The sequence below is a fragment of the Pseudorasbora parva genome, chromosome 23, assembly GCF_024679245.1.
Source record: "Pseudorasbora parva isolate DD20220531a chromosome 23, ASM2467924v1, whole genome shotgun sequence".
Lineage (NCBI taxonomy): Eukaryota > Metazoa > Chordata > Actinopteri > Cypriniformes > Gobionidae > Pseudorasbora > Pseudorasbora parva.
Genome location: NC_090194.1, coordinates 15019507 through 15037172, shown reverse-complemented (window position 1 = coordinate 15037172; position 17666 = coordinate 15019507). Strand labels below are relative to the sequence as shown.

General features: G+C 38.8%; 2 protein-coding genes across 3 annotated transcripts in view; both read right to left on the bottom strand.

Moving 5' to 3' along the window:
- The window catches only part of LOC137062046 (rab GTPase-activating protein 1), a 124037-nt gene that overhangs the window by 39610 nt on the left and 66761 nt on the right, over positions 1-17666 (bottom strand). The gene's annotated exons all lie outside the window — the stretch shown is intronic.
- On the bottom strand, positions 1284-4908 carry LOC137062165 (probable G-protein coupled receptor 21). Its single transcript, XM_067432995.1, has one exon. It carries the CDS (start codon positions 4167-4169, stop codon positions 3141-3143), a length of 1029 nt encoding a protein of 342 aa, XP_067289096.1. The 5' UTR covers positions 4170-4908; the 3' UTR covers positions 1284-3140.

Sequence of the window (17666 nt, the reverse complement as noted above, 5' to 3'; positions counted from 1 at the left end):
AAAATAAACAGATATGCATGGCATGCTTCAAGATCTGGATTTTCTCAGCAATTTATGTAGAAAACCCAACTACAATTTCGATATTCTATTTTTTTTTATATAAAGAATTAACTGCCGACTGGTTGAGAGAAAGACGTTCTCTGAGTGAGAGCAACAAATGGATGGTTTCTGAAAACTCAACCGAACCAAATGGTTTATAAATGAGCAAATGTTTCATAGGGGGTGTCTCAAGCATGGGCGTTTAATTTCATTTGATTTCTTTAGGTGAATATAGGGACTGTTTTATTTAAGACGAGAGAAGCAGTCCTGGGTGAGTCCAGAGGTCCAGGGTCACAAAAAAAGTCCTAAAAGCAATCAAGACGAGAGCTAAAAACAAGTCCCTGGAATAGACACGAACCTTTGTTCTGTTAAAAGCTCATACAAATCCATGCATGTGCGCGCACACACACGATCATGTGCGATCAATAAAGCATGGGATGGGTAAATGGCTAAACTGAGATAAACAAATTCTTTCAGCTCTGGTTCAAAAACAGCACATGGCCAGAGGCCACAAGATAAAGATCTACATTTGAACAAGCAAGCTGAAAAAAGCCCTTTTTTCTATAATGTGTGATATGTTTTCTATCACTCTCTAGTGAGTGGAAGTATTGCACAGCACCCTGCCATGACATGGCAGTTCAGACTTTACACGTCACCTCTCAAAAGCTTCAACAAACACTAAGAGACACTTTTTTGGAAGTCATAAGACACATCTTCACGTCAAAGTTATTACAGTTACGAAAACTGCAGCCTTTAAGGCAATTCAGTCATTAACTGAAATGACGTGACATCACAACTAGATCCATTTCTTAACCCAATAAAAGTCAAACCTACTGGTTTCGGTGATAATATTAGAGCATTTCCCCCCCCCCAATTTTGTCATACAAAAAGTATTTGGAAATATGCCACAATAACTAACCCTCTCCTCCAATGAAAAAAATTCTCTTAAAACAATTTAAGAGAAGGTAAAGTTCATAAATACTATTAGATTAAATACAAAGAGGAATGCAGACTGTATTTTATGTAATAAACGCCTTATATACTACAAATAATAAATCCATTCAACAAGTATTTTCAATCTTATTACATGTTGTGGTTCCTATATATATATATATATATATATATATATATATATATATATATATATATATATATATATATATATATATATATATATATATATATATATATATATATATATATATATATATATATATATACACTTTTTTTTCATCAGAGAACATCAATAAATATTGTTACTTTGGTCAACTATAAGGACAAAGCTATCTGCATAAGAAAGTATTTTAACAGTACCATCCAAATGAGTGAATTTATAATCATAGTCACAGCATGAAACAAATGATAAAGGGCATGATTTTCAATGCCCTCTATTTTCTTGGCACCTCCACATATGAATTATGTACAGAATCTGTGTACGAGGCTTCTTAAGTGTGTCATAAAGATAAATAGTACAGCGCTGTAAGATGCAGTTTATTGTTGTGCTGCTTTTTGTGTCTGTGTGTGTGTGTGTGTGTGTGTGTGTGCACATGCAGGACTCTCCAGAAGCATTTGCCATAAAACTTTGACCTCTGCATCCAGATATCACTGTTTTAGTAGGTTTTCTTCTGACCCCAATTTTATCCAAGTGTCCTAATACACCTTGAGTGGAACACAAGCAGTTTTTTTTTTGGCTCTTGTCCACATCAGCAACCTTCACCACTGCAGTGTTGTTCATCGTAAGGGTCCAAATGCAGAATTAAGCAGCTAACATCCATTACGGTCATGTGAATCGGAGTTGTGCTTAACAGCAGTATGAAAAACTTTAAGTGTGATTGTGCGTTTGGACACACTGGAACCCATGGATGCAAACCAAGCATGGCAAAAGAGAGTTGCACAGGATTGAAACTGCAGGGCAGAGGGAAAGTCCAAGAGTCATTCTGTTCAGCAGACATTAAAATCAAACTCCAAGTAGTTAAACAGATCTTTCAGAATGACTTGCAGGATGGTTCGCCTATATAATAAGAGTTGATGCTGGGGTGATAGAATGTTTGTTTCAGCAAGGAAGTTCATCTCCAGTGCGCTCAAGGGTTAGAAAGGAGTCGGGGCAGAAAGTGCCGTCTGTTTCCTGTTGTATTAATGCGTTTTTTAAGGATGATGTCCTCTGACTGGAGGCGTGGTTATATAATCCCTTCATGGCTTTAAATAAGCAGAAAATAGGAAGACCATGTAATCGTGGCATTGCTTAGGGCTAGAGTAGAATTCTGCTCTTTGGGAAAAGGGCTTTAGAAAAATTCCAATTGTGATTGCTGAAGGTCAAGACTTATCGCTGATTCATAGACAAGAAACTGCAGATCTAGCAAACACATTCCTCCAATGAGAGCAGTGTATTGATCAGGAAATTACGAGGCAAGAATTGGATATTACTAGTAAAAACATAACTACGATTTTGAGTCTGAAACCAGGACAGCCCTGGAAATGCTTTTAATCTTTGCAGATTCTCTGTCCAGAAGATAATATTAACATCTAGCCTATAATACTTCAGATTTTACTCAAGTCAAGCAGAGATCCATCTTTAAGTTAACTGGAGAAACAGTTCTCACTGTGCTGATGACATGAGCAGAACTAAAAGTCCACAAAAGTAAATTCACCACAAAGTCTAAAATACGGTGAAAAGCATGAACTTGTCTTCTTTTAAGGAGACATTTGCTGAGCGCAACTCTGTCTTTGCAGTATTGTCATAAATTAAAAGTATGTTTTTGCATACAGACAATATTTAATGCAATCGAAAGACTTCACAATCACAATTCTGTCTCACAGAATGAGATTCATCTCCTTTTCCTCATCGCCTAATTTATCGTTCAAGCAAAAACTGCTGAGAATGGTATATCTGAACATACCGACCCACTCTAACATAGTTGTCCCCTTCATCTCTAATGACCAAAGGTCCATTCCTTCCTACCGGTAATCCTGTCATCTAGCCTCATTCGGAACACTACGACCGACCTGGGATGGTGCACAGATGCCGAAACCAATCTTCAGGATCCACTTAACCGACAAGAGCCTTGCCTTCAACATAAAGCTCACTATCTTTCCAAAAGATGTTACACATGGCACACAGGGTGTGGAGGTGCTGGTGGATCTCCTAGGGGCTTTTTGGTGTCAGTACGCTGCAGACAAAGCAGGCAGAGGCGCTTGAGGCCTTTGCGGAAGGCGCTGTTAGAAAGGCTGTAAATGAGACAGTTGCAAAAACTATTGCTAATGGCCAGCCATGTGGTCAGGAACGAGGCAATGGCATGGTGGTATATCCCTGCGCTCTCCAGTAAAAAATAAATTATGTAGGGTAGCCAAAGCAAGTAGAACACACTAGTAATACGGAAGAGCACGGTGGCGTAGCGTCTGTCTGTGCAAGCTTGCTCACCCGGCTCAGGATCCTGTGGGCCAAAGCGAGCTCTCCGCTCACTGATCTGCCGAGTGTGCTGCCGACAGATCCGAAAAATATGGGCATAGGTGAAACAAACAGTAAAAGCAGCTGGTGCGTAGAGGGCCGCAACAATAAAGGCGGTAAAAAGGGGCTGGGTGTCCCAGGAGGAGCACGATTGAAATACATCACCATGGTACCCCGGCTTGCCCCAACCAAAAAAAGAAGGCAAAAAGATGAGTGCGGAGTACAGCCAAATAAGGGTAATGCAAGTGCGAAGACGGCAGGGTGTGACCAGAGCTGTGTAGGAAAGAGGTCGGGTGATGGCAACATAACGGTCAATACTAACGCACGCCAGAGAGGCCATGGAGACGCTCTTCAACACGCAGACCATGTAGCTAAAGACCATGCAAGTGAGTTTCTCGTTCAAACCCTCCAGATGGTGCAGAAGAGACAGAGAGGGGATAAGACAGCTGACCCCAACCAGGAAGTCTGCATATGCCATAGTCTGTATAAAGGAGCTAGTGGTGTGGTGGCTGAGCAGCGGGGCACAGTGGAACACAAATATAACCACCAGGTTCCCAGAGATGATGAGCACTGTCAAGAAAAAAATAACAGCTACTTCCAACAGGCAGGTGTTAAAGATCTGAGAGTAGCCAATGTCCAGCAGGCAGAAGGGTTCTGTGCTATGGTTCAACTCAGAGGCGTTCATCTTGTTCAGGGTGCGCTTGGGTGCACAATTAGGGTGCTAGTTCCTTGGGGGCCTAGCTCAGCAAAGGCTGCCCACAGTACGACTGCCCCTGAAAGACATGGGGGAGGTGTCCGTGCCAGGTGCCTTCCATATCAGCAGCAACATGAGCCGCTAGTCCTCGGTGTCCACACCAGTCCTTTCACTAATGCACACGTGTGCAGTGACAGTATCCTGGGGAAAGTCACTTACTGAGTAAAACGCACTGGATCACATACAGTGTCTATTGTGGGTGCAGGTGGCGAGTCTAGCTTATATTCTGGATAAACCCCCAGCAGTACAGGGCAAATAAACCCTCCTCTTTTATTAGTCCCCCACCTTTCCGGGTAGAAGCACAGCTGCGCCTGAGCAGGGCAGGCAGCTGCCGGCACAGGACGTGCACAAGGAAAAAAGCGGAGGAAGCGTAGTCCTTGCCACTGTGATCACAGCAGTCCCAGTCGCTCTCAAACTGTTATTAGTCCGGAGGATCGCGCACAACGGAACAGCACTGGAGATTCCTCAGCAGAACCTAATCAAATTGTTTATTCCTGCAAATCCCCAAAAGGATGCAATCCAGAGTGATGTCTTTTCAGAAACTTTAGTCGTCAATCGAACGAAGAGCGTGGAATCTCTTCAGCACGTGCCAGGCTCCAGGCTCCAAGCTCCATCATATCAATGTGGAGGAAATATATGCGATCCAGGATGAAGAAACAGCAAGTGGTGATTGGCAGAAGGGGCTCTCCTGAGAGGAGCCAGCGTCTGGAATGTAAATGAAGGATAGAGTGGTGTGATGCAGAAAGCAGTCTCTCTCACTCTCTCTCTCTCTGTCTCTCTCTCTCTCTCTTTTCTGTGGCACCGATGCATCCCCGCTCTTTCCTTCCCTCTCTCCCTCCCTCTCTCTGCTGCAGCAGGAGCACTAAAACTCCTCCCACCCTTGGCTCCAGCCAGTGAGCAGATGTCGAAGCATGAGCAGAGAGAGGCATCCCCTTCCCTTGTCAATCTGTACACTCCTTCACCCCGCTCGTACCCACTACTCAATCTCTCACGAAAAACTATCCAAAAAATGCACTGCCTTCGGATTTTTAGACTCCCTTAACAACTTTCTTTCCAATGTAAATCCCATACTACTTGCTTTGTGCTTCCTTTTCCTTATATTCCCATCACAATTCCAATGCAACATGCCTCCCACACACTGTATCTTTCTCTTACCTATGCGGACACATGCAAAAAAAAAAACAGCAGAAGGTCAGAATGCATCCATTTCCAAAGTCACAAAAATACTACATAAATGTCTTTTTATAGCAACTAAAACTTTTCTTGTCATCTTACTTAAAAAATTAAACCCAATTTAATGCGGTGTTATGGCGATTATTTACATAACCCTTCAAAGTCACATTGATGCACATTAAGAAGCATTAAGTCAGTTGCATCCCACATGCTAATGTGTCTCATGTATTTGTTTCAAGCATCACCAAGTTATCAGATAAATTAGACTGTGACATCAGATATTAGCATGCAGCCAGCATCGACACTGGCTACACTAGGATGTTGAAATACTAAGGTTATGATTTGTGCCAGTCCAGGTTTTAGCAAGCGTCAGCCACACGGATTTACTGAACTCTAGGTGTTTCCCTAACACAAACGTACCTGTTTCCATTTATACCACATCAGTTTCTGTTCCCTGTAACCATGGCAATATTAAAACCATAGCACCCCGTCTCCTTTCATTCGGTCACAGCCAAAAGCAGTAAACACACACACAGTCCCCACTTTCACGTATCCCCTCAGCCAAGCACACGAAGGGGGCTAAAAATAGGCCTAACTTGAAAGGTGGGAAGCGGACAACACTGCGCTCATCCATTAGGAAGAGAACAATGAGGAGGAAAGGAAGAGATACAGAGGAATGAAAGGGCTGAATGCATGAGTTCGAGTGAGACATATTTTAAATAGGCTGTAAAAGTTGGACTTGCCGCTTCTTTACATGTCGATAATTCTGGTGAACCACTGAAACGGTCTTCCCACAAATTCTCTGCAAACCGCCAACCCCAAACCATATGGGTTGGGATGCAATTTAGGTGACACCTAGAATCACATGGTCCAGAATTTGTACTTTTTTCATTTGAATTTCTGGTCCTACTCAAAATGATTCATTCATGTGGATTATTTAAGAAAAAATTACATTCCACTCGCTCTTACTGTGGCAACGACTCTCATTGACAGCTGATATTGCAACCAATCATCACAACAGATAAAATCCTGTCCTACAACTTCTTCACTTCAACAATCAATCCCAATACATTACTACAGAGTAAAAAACAGGTTGCAAACGGTTTTGCTTTGACATTAAGTCTCCACAAGTATGAACTATACTCTCAAAGCCTTGTTTTCGTACATTTGAAATGAAACTGGCCGTCTGCTCTGACTAAAGTCATCCGCTATAGGAGAAGATAAGAGAAAGGCTGTCCCCATAGTGATGGGAATGTGTTAGCCTGACTCAGCTGCTTGGTGAAAACACAGCGAGCACAAAACAGCACATACTCATTCCTTCATAAAGTGAGACAGCAGGTTTAAAGGGAGATCAGTAGTCCGCCAAACTCTCGCTGCCGTAGCAGAGACCAGCCAGAATCCTGCCATATAGACCACCCACAGTCTTCCTCCGTAAACCCTCCACAATCCCCTGGGTCTAAACCATTCTGTGTGACATTAACCCCACAGAGTACAGGCACTATTTTTGTACAGGCATGTATGCCTCCATTTGCTATATTGAAAGGTCTTCTATAGAACGCAGTCAAGCTCAAGACTATCTGTTCCCTGTTTTGTTAAGTCATGCCGGGCGCTGAGACTGATATTTATTGTGGCGTGTTTAGAATGCCGGTACTTGAAGTGAGAAGAGGTGCAGGCTGCCGCAGACTAACAGACCAGGCTTTGTGTTAGCTGTTTGTTTTTATTCACCGCATGGGGTGGTGTGTGAGGAGTGTCTAGAGGAATCTGTGTGTATGTCTGACCTCTGTGTCTGTGTTTATGGACAAGGGAACATCTGGTAATAGTATGAGCCGAAGAAATGCAGCCCATCAAACACGTTCGGGTGCGCAGGATGGTTCGGAGTGAAACAAGTCAGCAAAATAAGATGCTTGTTACCATGTCGATTTCAGACAATCCAAAATATACTTATTCCATTAACCAAAATAGAAGCCATACGGATGGGGACTGACTGATATTAAGGCTCCATGCCAATTTGTGATGCATTAAAGACTGTATTGGGTTTGCAAAGTCACCACTGAAAGCATCAAGTACCACTAGTTTAGAGCATATTTGGATCAATTTTGGTCTTTGGTCAAAGTCTTAGCTGGAGATTAGCCTGTTCAGAATGAAAATTAACCATCACTATTACGTTTGCACATACTTAAAAAGTTTTTAAATTTGTAACCTAACCCTAGTGTTAATTGGATAGTCAAGTATTAAAGTCCCCCTGTAGTCAATTGTATCCCTTAAAATTTATTTCAGAACTTAGAAACTGATTCAGAAAAAGTGGAAGAGTGAATTATACAGGCTTGTCTACAAGATGATGTATCATGAGTTAAATCGCGATTAATCGCAATTTAATCGCAGATTTTTATTTGTTGTAAATGTATCTTAAATTAAGTTTGAATTAAGTTTTTAATACTCTAATCAACATGGGTATATGGACAAATATGCATGCTTTATGCAAATGTATGTTTATTATTAGTGAAACCATATAAATATCAATAAAACAGCATGAAGACTAGATATGTATCAAAGGTCATAGATGTTTATCAAAGAACTTGTTCATGTCTCTTAAGTCTAGCTTAAAAATTCAGAATAAGCAGGGTTTTGTCTCATTTTAAGAATATAAACAAATGTAGTATTACTGGCAGTTTAGTTCAGAACAGGGCACAGATCGTATGAAAAATTGGTAATGTGAAAGCTGTCATGCGGACCTGTGAGCACACCAGTACCACACCATACCCGGAGGAGGTCCATATTCCACGAGTAGGAATATAGTGTGCCCCCTTTAAGAGAGGCACGCTCTCTATTGAACTGCCGGTATTTTGCGTGAGCGCGTCCAACTATGCCCCGATTCACATAAACAGTGTGAGGAAATGGAGCGTTCTTGTTCAGAAAAGTAACCTGTGCATTCGTTTTAGCCGATTGTAATGCATTTAGTTCAAAATAACAGGTACTGTAAGTGGTGATATGTTAATGATTTACCTCAGACATGAGCGAGTGAGCTTCAGTGTATTCACGCATCGCGCTCGGACTGCAGAGAATGTGCTCAGTGTAAACAGACTTTTCTTTCTACCTGTTGTCTATGGTTAAACAGAAAATATGGTAGCTTATAGGCAATAACTGCACTTTTGGTTTAGAATAATGATAACCATTTTCTTTCCCTATTAATGTTTGCTGCTGGATCTTTTACGTCTATGGCTTATCCCGATTTCTCCAACTACGGGCTACGGATCAAACAGAAAATGTGCGCTGCGTTAACACGCGTTAATAAATTTAGTGCGTTAAAATGAATTTGCGTTAACGCGTTATTAATGCGTTAACTTTGACAGCCCTAATCAGAATGGTACTCGTTTTATGCACTGAAAAAATGTTTTTACTGCTTGTTCAAATTGATAATTAAAATGAGCTAAAGCAACACAATTGCTATACATTTTGTCCTAACTTAATTTGATTGTGTCCAATCCACTTAAACAAAAGTCAAATTGAAGTCAAACTTAATCCGTTGTGTTGAGATTACATTAATGTTTGTGTTGCATTAACTTAAACTGGGCGGGGCTTGTTAATTCCCAGCATGCTTTGCATATGGCTAAATCAAGAGAGAGTAAATTTTATGTAAAAGTGTTATTTATTCTATTTTTGAGCAAGATGAGAAAGAGGGAGAATTGATTCTGTTTGGATGGATGGATGGATGGATGGAGGTTGGAATCGAGTTAAATTGTGTCAGAACAAATTAATCTTGTCAGATGACTTTAATAGAACGGTAATAATGGATTACAATCAACCAATCAGCTTTCAGCTGTTAAATTTAAGTACACAATTAGATAATACCAATATAGGTCAACCAATTACAGTACCAAGCAATGCTTAATTTTGTTCTGAATGTGTCTGAATAATTTTGGTCCCAAATTTGTATACATTTTACTGGTGTATGAAGGATTTTTGGGTATAATGCGTCTCAGTTTACTTTATTTTGCTACCCTCACTAACATAAGTTAACTATAGTATATTATATAAATATAGACACACATACATTGAACATACATCTAATTGAACAATTTCACAGCCAACCAGCTGTCATTTTCATAAACCTTACATTATAAAAGCACTGATAATGTACCTGTCATGGCGACCATAACTCCCATGGCAACAAGTATAAATAAATGAAAAGTTGTTGAGGTTAGAAAGAGTGGCAGTACTTGAGTAATACATAGAAAAGGTGAAGGCACTCAGTAAAAACTAAATCAAACTTGTCATCACTCAAACCCTGGTGTTAAGACGTGTCGTGTATTTATGACCCAGCCCTGGTGAAAATCAACACTCAGGTCTTAATCCAGCCATCTGGCCCTGAAATATCAGAAGGAGGCCTGTCTCTCAAAACACTGGAAATTCTATATTTCTTCCTAAAATGTTTATTGGAAGCAGAGACAGACGGTTTCATCAATGTCACTTTGTTGCTTAACTTGCCGTAAGCGTTGAACTATAGAGCAGCCTGCCAGTTCCGTGATAACAACTCAAAATAGAAATGTGGGCTCGTTCAATGCCTCCATTGAATTAAACACAATGGCAAAACTCTGAGAGCATGGCTATTCTTTGTGCAACGCTTTTAAGAAATGAATCACCATGGTTCCCAGGCATCTACCACAAACGCACACATACAAAGCAAAGCATAAGGAACATGGGAAGCATTTGTTGTGTTAAAAAAGCATTCGGAATATGCCTGGTTCAACATCTGTCATTATTGAAAAAATATTAGCGTCAGCTGTAGCTTGAGAGTTAGAAAACTAGCAAACTATCATTAATTACTAAGTACGCAATGTGAGAGGAACGTGTGTCTTGCGGTTTAGCTTTCACTCAAACCCTATGAGGGATCGTTTTAGTCCTCTTTTATCAGAGTGCACAGCCCTAGGAGGGCAGACGGTGAAAAGTGCAGTTCTGTGATAACTAGCTGAGTGGAAACAAAACCTTTCATCAAGGCCTCACTATAAAGGCTGTCTGTGAGTCAGCTTAGCGAAGGCTGCAGCCAGGTCTGTCTTTTATAATCTCCTCTCACAATGCAGCATGTGTAAGGAAATATTACAGTGCATGTAAAAGTGTAACTACAATAGTAGTACACAATAAACAATTCAATTGAAATATATACACTACCAGTCAAAAGTTTAAATACTTTAAACAGGGTATATGCAGGAATCCTGAAGTTAATTTCAATACCTTTTTAAGACTTTTTAAAGACCTTCTCAAAATATTTTAAGACCTCATCGCACTTCAAGTTCTAATCGGCAACAAACCTTTAATAAACACTTGTAGTCGAATGTAGACTTAAAATCTCTATCGTAGGCCAATTTTGTATTGTTTATATTGCTTATCTGTTTTACAACGTATGGAGGGCGACACATTACCTAACTGCACATTTCGCAAAATACATGACGTCACCCGTAGACAGCGCTCGCCAGGGATGGAAATAAACTTTTTTCAAAGTCTACCACTCAATGTTTTTACCAGCCACTTTTTAGTTTTTAACAAATTAATACTACAAGCTCTACAATACTTAAACAGTTTATTTAATCTCAAGTCTCAATGAAATACTGACATTTTCACGATGATTTGTGGTCTTTTATGGCTTCCAGTTTTATGGTTTTTAGTCCCAAGAATGAAACTATTCGTTCTGGCATCCTTGAAGCGTGTTGACAACATACTGAGCAGAAGATTGTCAGTAGGGATGCACCGAAATCAAAATTCTTGGCCGAAACAAAAAAAGAAGAAACCAAAGCCGAAAACCAAAAAATAAAATTCAATTATAATAATGTACAGGCCTACTGGCCTGCAGAAAGGTACAGAAATTGAATAAAGTAATCAAATGTAAAATAACTGCATATTTAACTGTTTAAATTAAAGATTAATCCTTATTAAACTTACAAAAGCTATTGAATCAAGAGCATTGTTTAATGTCAAACTAAATATAAGGACATCACTCAGGCAGCAGTAAAGGCTACTGCCCCTTTAAGACCTGAGGCAGGGATATGCTCATCTTTCTCGTGTTAATGTTGTGCTTAAAGGGTTAATTCATCGATTAGTATTAAAGTTCACCCAAAAATGAAATTGATGTCATTTCCACACCCTAATGTCGTTCCACACCCATAAGACCTGTTCTGGGAAGATCTGTTCATCTTCGGAAAACAGATTAAGATATTTTATATTTAGTCTGAGAGCGTATGAAAGTATATGCACACTATACTGTCCTTGTCCAGAAAGGGAATAAAAACATCATCAAAGTAGTCCATATGTGACATCAGTTGGTTAATTAGAATCTCTTGAATCGATATTGATTCATGATTTGGATCGCGTGTCATAGAGTGCATACACTTGGATATGCTCTCGGACTAAATATAAAATATCTTAAACTGTGTTCTGAAGATGAACAGAGTTCATACGGGTGTGGAACGACATTAGGGTGAATCATTGCTAATATAAATGACATTTTTGTGTGAACTAACCCTTTAAGCTTTGTATCAGTAGAAACCCGGCAGTATATTCGAATGATCGTTTTTTACTTTAAATTTTACGCTCACCTTTCTAAGAATGTTCAGAGAATTTTGTCACTTAGGATGCATTAAGATTTTTCATTAAATATGGGCCCTGCAGTAAATGCACAAGAAATAAAAAGGGGGAAACCGACACAACTGATCTGCAATATATTATTCTGCTTGTCCTAAAGTTTGCTAGATGCTTGGTTTCCTTAAAGGTGCACTATGCAACTTTCCATCCACTGGAGGGCGTCTATTCAAAACAAAGGCCTGGTTTGATGACGCAAAGTGTGAGCGCAGTATCTTGGGAGATGTGGTCTTCTCATCACAGCCGGTGGAAAATAGGACTCAGGCAGAAATCACGTTCATGCATGCGGTTATTAACGTTACTGTAGTGTAAAGCAGAACAGGACCGAGTGTTGTGGAGCTGAGCACAGCTGCTGGTGCGATTGTTAAACAAATACCTGCCTCGCGAATACCGGGACACATTCGCCGGGCGCCTGCACAGATCCGCTCTTCTTATGATTTTGAGGTAATGCAGCTCTGTTTATCATATTAGATACATTTAAGTATGTTTAAAATGATGTTATGACGTTACTCGCTACTCACTTAAAATGATGTTATGACGTTATGACGGTACCGAAACCGAGGGTAGCGCAGATATGACGTGATTGACAGGCGACTCCCTCAAACGCAATGCTGAAACGTCCCTGTCCTTAGTTAAAATAGCAATTTTCTAACAATTTACAAATAGTTGGAAACATCTGGGATATTGTAGGTACTCAACTGAACAAAATATATAACACCGTATATATAGTAACAAAAATACTACATAGTGCACCTTTAAGGTGAGATGAAAGAGTTTTGCTTTTTTTTTTTTGGACATCACTCTCCAGAACATTCGTTCACTGTTCCTTGATGGTGGAACGATCTCCTGCCTCCATCCGGAATGCAGAATAATATTCAAAAGACGGCTGAAACCTAATCTCTTCCGTGAGCACTAAACCTCATCATAAAATAAATAAATAACAAATTCTATGCTTTCACTTTCATTTAACCCTTCCCTATTCTAGCTTATGCTACTCTAAGCAATGTCTTAAACTTTGTATTTTGAGCACTTCTTGTGTTTATTTGCCTCTAACATGATGAATCGCTTGCTGTATTCCCCATTTGTAAGTCGCTTGGACAAAAGCATCTGCAAAATTAAATGTAAAAATGTAAATGTATAGGCTACACTACCTCTAAATGGCACAAGGAAAATCAAATTCAGATTTCTAGGAAGTTGGTGAGGTTCTCGTCACTTAATTGGTGCCACACTGTTGGATTTGACCATACAGGGAAAACTCTAGACCAACCCTTTACAAGTGATTTTCCCTAACTCACGAACAAAGAAATCTTTGAGAATCCACAGTATTCATTCAACTCCATGTGTCGCAAGAACTGGCAAAACCTGCTCTTGTCAGGACCAATTCTTTTTAAACACAAATGATAACTCTGGATTACTACAGAAACATGTGCAGGTCTTCAGCATTGGCAGTGTTGGGCTCAATTTTCATGGGTATTATTTACTGTTACGCCATACTGTTCTGTTTTCATGTAATGAAACTTTGTGTACAAGACACAAGCCAAACATAAGCCATAATGGTGACGAATGGCGGAAAAGGAAAGAGCTGAAGTTTTGGACGAGTTTCCTTCTTTAGAAGGCCTTTAGTGATACAAATGTGGGTTTGTTTATCTCAGAATGGCTTGAGAAACAAACCTAAACGTGCAGGAGCTGCTCAGCATGCTCAACAATCTCTCACACACATTCAGTGTGTACATCAGGTTTATTTGGACTTTAGGGTGGGTGGAAGAGGGGAACATCTTGTAGCCACCTGGGACCTCAGTGCTGCGGGATGTTTTCTTTACATAATGACAGCTGACATGGCTATGCCCAGTGAAATCACTGAGTATGTAGCCTAACTCACCCAAAAAAAAAAAAAAAATATGCAGCCTTTGCACCCAACTCTAGCAGGGCTTGAATTTCAGCACAGGGTGATGGGTGATGATGATTTTACACTTTCCCACAAGCGCTGTGCTTCTAATGCGGGAAATTCCCACAAGCATTCATTCACTATAGCAATGTGGGTTTAATGAGTAAATGAATCCACACAGATCAAGTCAGTTAAGTGAAATCTTTCTCTCAAAATGTAATATCACAAACATGCTAAACGACATAAAAATGGCTTCTGAGGGACGTGTTTTCTGCCGTCTCGGCCTCCATGAACTGAAGCGTGTCTCATAAATTACCAAAACTAAGCGTATGGGTTACTTGCCTTATAGACATGCCAAAAATATCTATAGAAAGATTGAAATGTCTACTTTTAAACGATGCAATTGAAAACTGAAAAAATAGTGTACTCTCTGCTTATGTAATCCGTATGAAATGTGCATTTGGCTCTAAAGACGTGTTCACTATGCAGAGATGGTGAGTCAGCGTCGCCAACTTCATCTTTGCAGCTGACACTTAAAAAGAGAAAACACTAGTTTATTAATAAACTATTAAAATGTCTCCTTGCTATTTTTGACACGTCACAAATCATTTTCACTGATCACTTTAGCTGATTCTTCGTGGTAAGTGTATGCGTGCGTTTGAGTGCGGGATAGGCTATAAGTAAACGCTCATTATGGATTAGTATTCTCTCCAGTAGCCTATATATTCAAGTAATTAAATGTGTGATTAGTCTAAATGGCTTAAAAAGAATGTAAAATAAAATGTAAAATAAGTTTCTGATGTCCCCAGAGTGTGTATGTGAGGTTTTAGCTCAAAATGCCCAAAAGATCATGTTTTATAGCCTGTTAAAATTGCCAGAATTTTTATGGGTTGAGCAAAAACACAGTTTTTTGTTTATGTCCCTTTAAATGCAAATGAGCTGGTGCTCCCTGCCTGTTCTTTCTAGAAGAGGGCGGAGCTTTAATTGCTTGTGCAACAGAACACGTGCGAATCTAAAGGTTTTCAGTTCAAACCGGACTCGGACAATAATGACTTCAGAGCCAGAGAACATATGCTGCATGGAGACAGAACACACAGTTTATTTTAATTATGGTTTTAACTTGCCATCTTGCTTTTATCCACTATTAGTACCATCTTTTTGTAGCGCACCCTCTCCAAATGATAGTCAAAACTTTACTGACGAATTGTATGATGTTTATTGTTCATCACACAAAAGATGAAGCATCTGGTTTCCAAAATAAGATATTGGGTTGTCCCTTTTCACCATTTCCTGGGTTGGTAGATGTACCGGGGACCCGATTATAGCACTTAAACACAGAAAAAGTATATTTTCCTGTTTTTCTGATTTTCTACTAGTCGATATTTTCAAACCAGCATGTCACAAAGGTCATTTTGAGTTGAGCTAGCAGTCCAAAGCGAAGACGTTCAGAAAGACGTTCTCCTCTCCGGAGGAAATACTACGACTCCGCTCCCTGCTCACATGCTCTGCTTGATAACAACAGTTATCATTATCAAATGTCTAGCAAATAGAACAGCCTTGAATAAAGTAGAGATGTCTCCAACAGCTGAAAGCCAGCGTTCTTTAGAATATGTAATCATTTATTTGTAATCACCCGCTAATACAACAAATATTGTGAGTGTATAAAATATTAATACAGTAAACTAAAAAACAGAAGATCATTATGAATGATCACTTAATTCCTTAAAAAAGCTGAACATCTGTTTGGCCTGCCGTTGGAGATTTGATGAACAACACTAAATTAAAATGTACATTTTTTGAGTTTCCTTTTTTTTGTTAAAATAAATCTCCCACACCATTTGTCTATTTTTAAATGAGATTACAAAAATGTAGGTGATACAATTGAAATAAAAAAATGTCTAAAACAGGATACACATTTTGTATGAAAAATACCCTAAAACTTTAAACAAATGTAAATGCTACAAGTTAGCCATCACATCATTGTATCTAAGTATGGAAGTCAAATATCTTCTAAAGACAAATAGCAATGTAATTAAATTATTACTGAAATTAAAAATCACTTTGAATGAGCACTAGATAACACCAAAGATAATGAAAGATGTTAAAAATATTAATTATTAGTCAATACCTTAACATTCAAACAAATATCAGCCAATATGATACCAATATTGGGCATCCTAAATGTTTCTATAATATTTGCTCAAGCTCACACACACATGTGAAACTGCATCTGCATAAAACAAATTATTTAAATAAATGTTTTAGTTATATTTAGTAATAATTTGTCACTACATGGATTTCTGTGAAGGAAAATAATTTTAAAAATCATTGTAAATTTTCCACATAACCTTTTCCATTTTACAATTTGTATTGCTTTGTTTTGAATTGCTTTGAAAGTCGCCTCACTTATTCCGCTTCAAATCACCATCTCTCACTGAAAAAGCATGATTTACGGTCGCTTCTGTCGGTGCAAATCACTGCCAGTGTGAACATCCCTTGACTTGTGTCCAGTCGCTGAAGTTCAAGCCTTTTCTATAGAATATAAAGGAAGCCATAATAAGCATTCTAAAGTGTAGTGGCCTTAACAAGGGACAACCGGCTTTCACATTAGAGGCAAATCACATTAAGGCAAAAATGGGACGGGCTACAGGCTCGCAGATTTCTGAAAATAGTGCTCTTTAAATGTTGTTTGGGAAAAAGCAGAAACTTCAGCACAGTAAAAGCTCCTGTTTTCATGGAAATAACCAGACCACTGTAAGGCACCTTGGGGACATGGTGAAATGACTGACAAGATACAGTACATTGATATGCATCCCTCGGGTTAAAACAAAGGGGTCAAGTAGCACGGCTATATATGCACCAACTCAGTTCACATGCAGAATGGCTAAACGTGATGCTGCTACTGCTGCTGGTTTATTTATGTTCTCTAAAGTAAAGTGTGTGCAGAATCACAGTGCTCCGAATGAATAATACCAAGCTGCAAAAGTTTTTGCACTTGTTTTGGATATAAAGTCACATTACATTTACATATCCTAACCGCTACCCATCAGCACGTTTTTTTTTCTTTTCGTTTTTTCTTCTTTTTTTTCTGAATATTAGAACACGAGTTAAGTACAAAGCTTTGTTAACAAAATAAATAATTGGATAGCAGGCAAACGTTACATCGTGAACATGGAACTATTTGGATCAATATTGAATGAGAGAAGTACAGCCTATAAATTAAAATTAAGTCATACGAACTGAACCATTGTGTTCTGTTATGCAGGTTGATCACTCAAATTTCCACGTATTGTACAATATTTTATGCGTTATTTCACTGATATGAAATCTCTTGTTTCTTTTCTCAAATCCTCAGCATTTCACCCTTTATTTTTGCTTAATTTCCTCCTAAAAGTAAGAAAAAAATCTTCTCTCATGGGTTTCAGTCTTTATCTCTCCTCGCATTAAATTTTAACACAGTTTGTGCTTGTTAGGTAAAGTAAGGCACATCAAGGCTATTTGTATAGTATGGTACTGGACATGATATGCCAGGGGAAAATTGTATGTATGTATGTATGTATGTATGTATGTATGTATGTATGTATGTATGTGTATTATATATATATATATATATATATATATATATATATATATATATATATATATATATATATATATATATATATATATATATATATATATATATATATATATATATATATATATATATATTGTTATATCTACTTTCAGCATGTCACGTG

Bases quoted from the DNA above. Each gene is read 5' to 3' on its own strand.
- LOC137062165 (XM_067432995.1), bottom strand. From the start codon at position 4,169: ATGAACGCCTCTGAGTTGAACCATAGCACAGAACCCTTCTGCCTGCTG.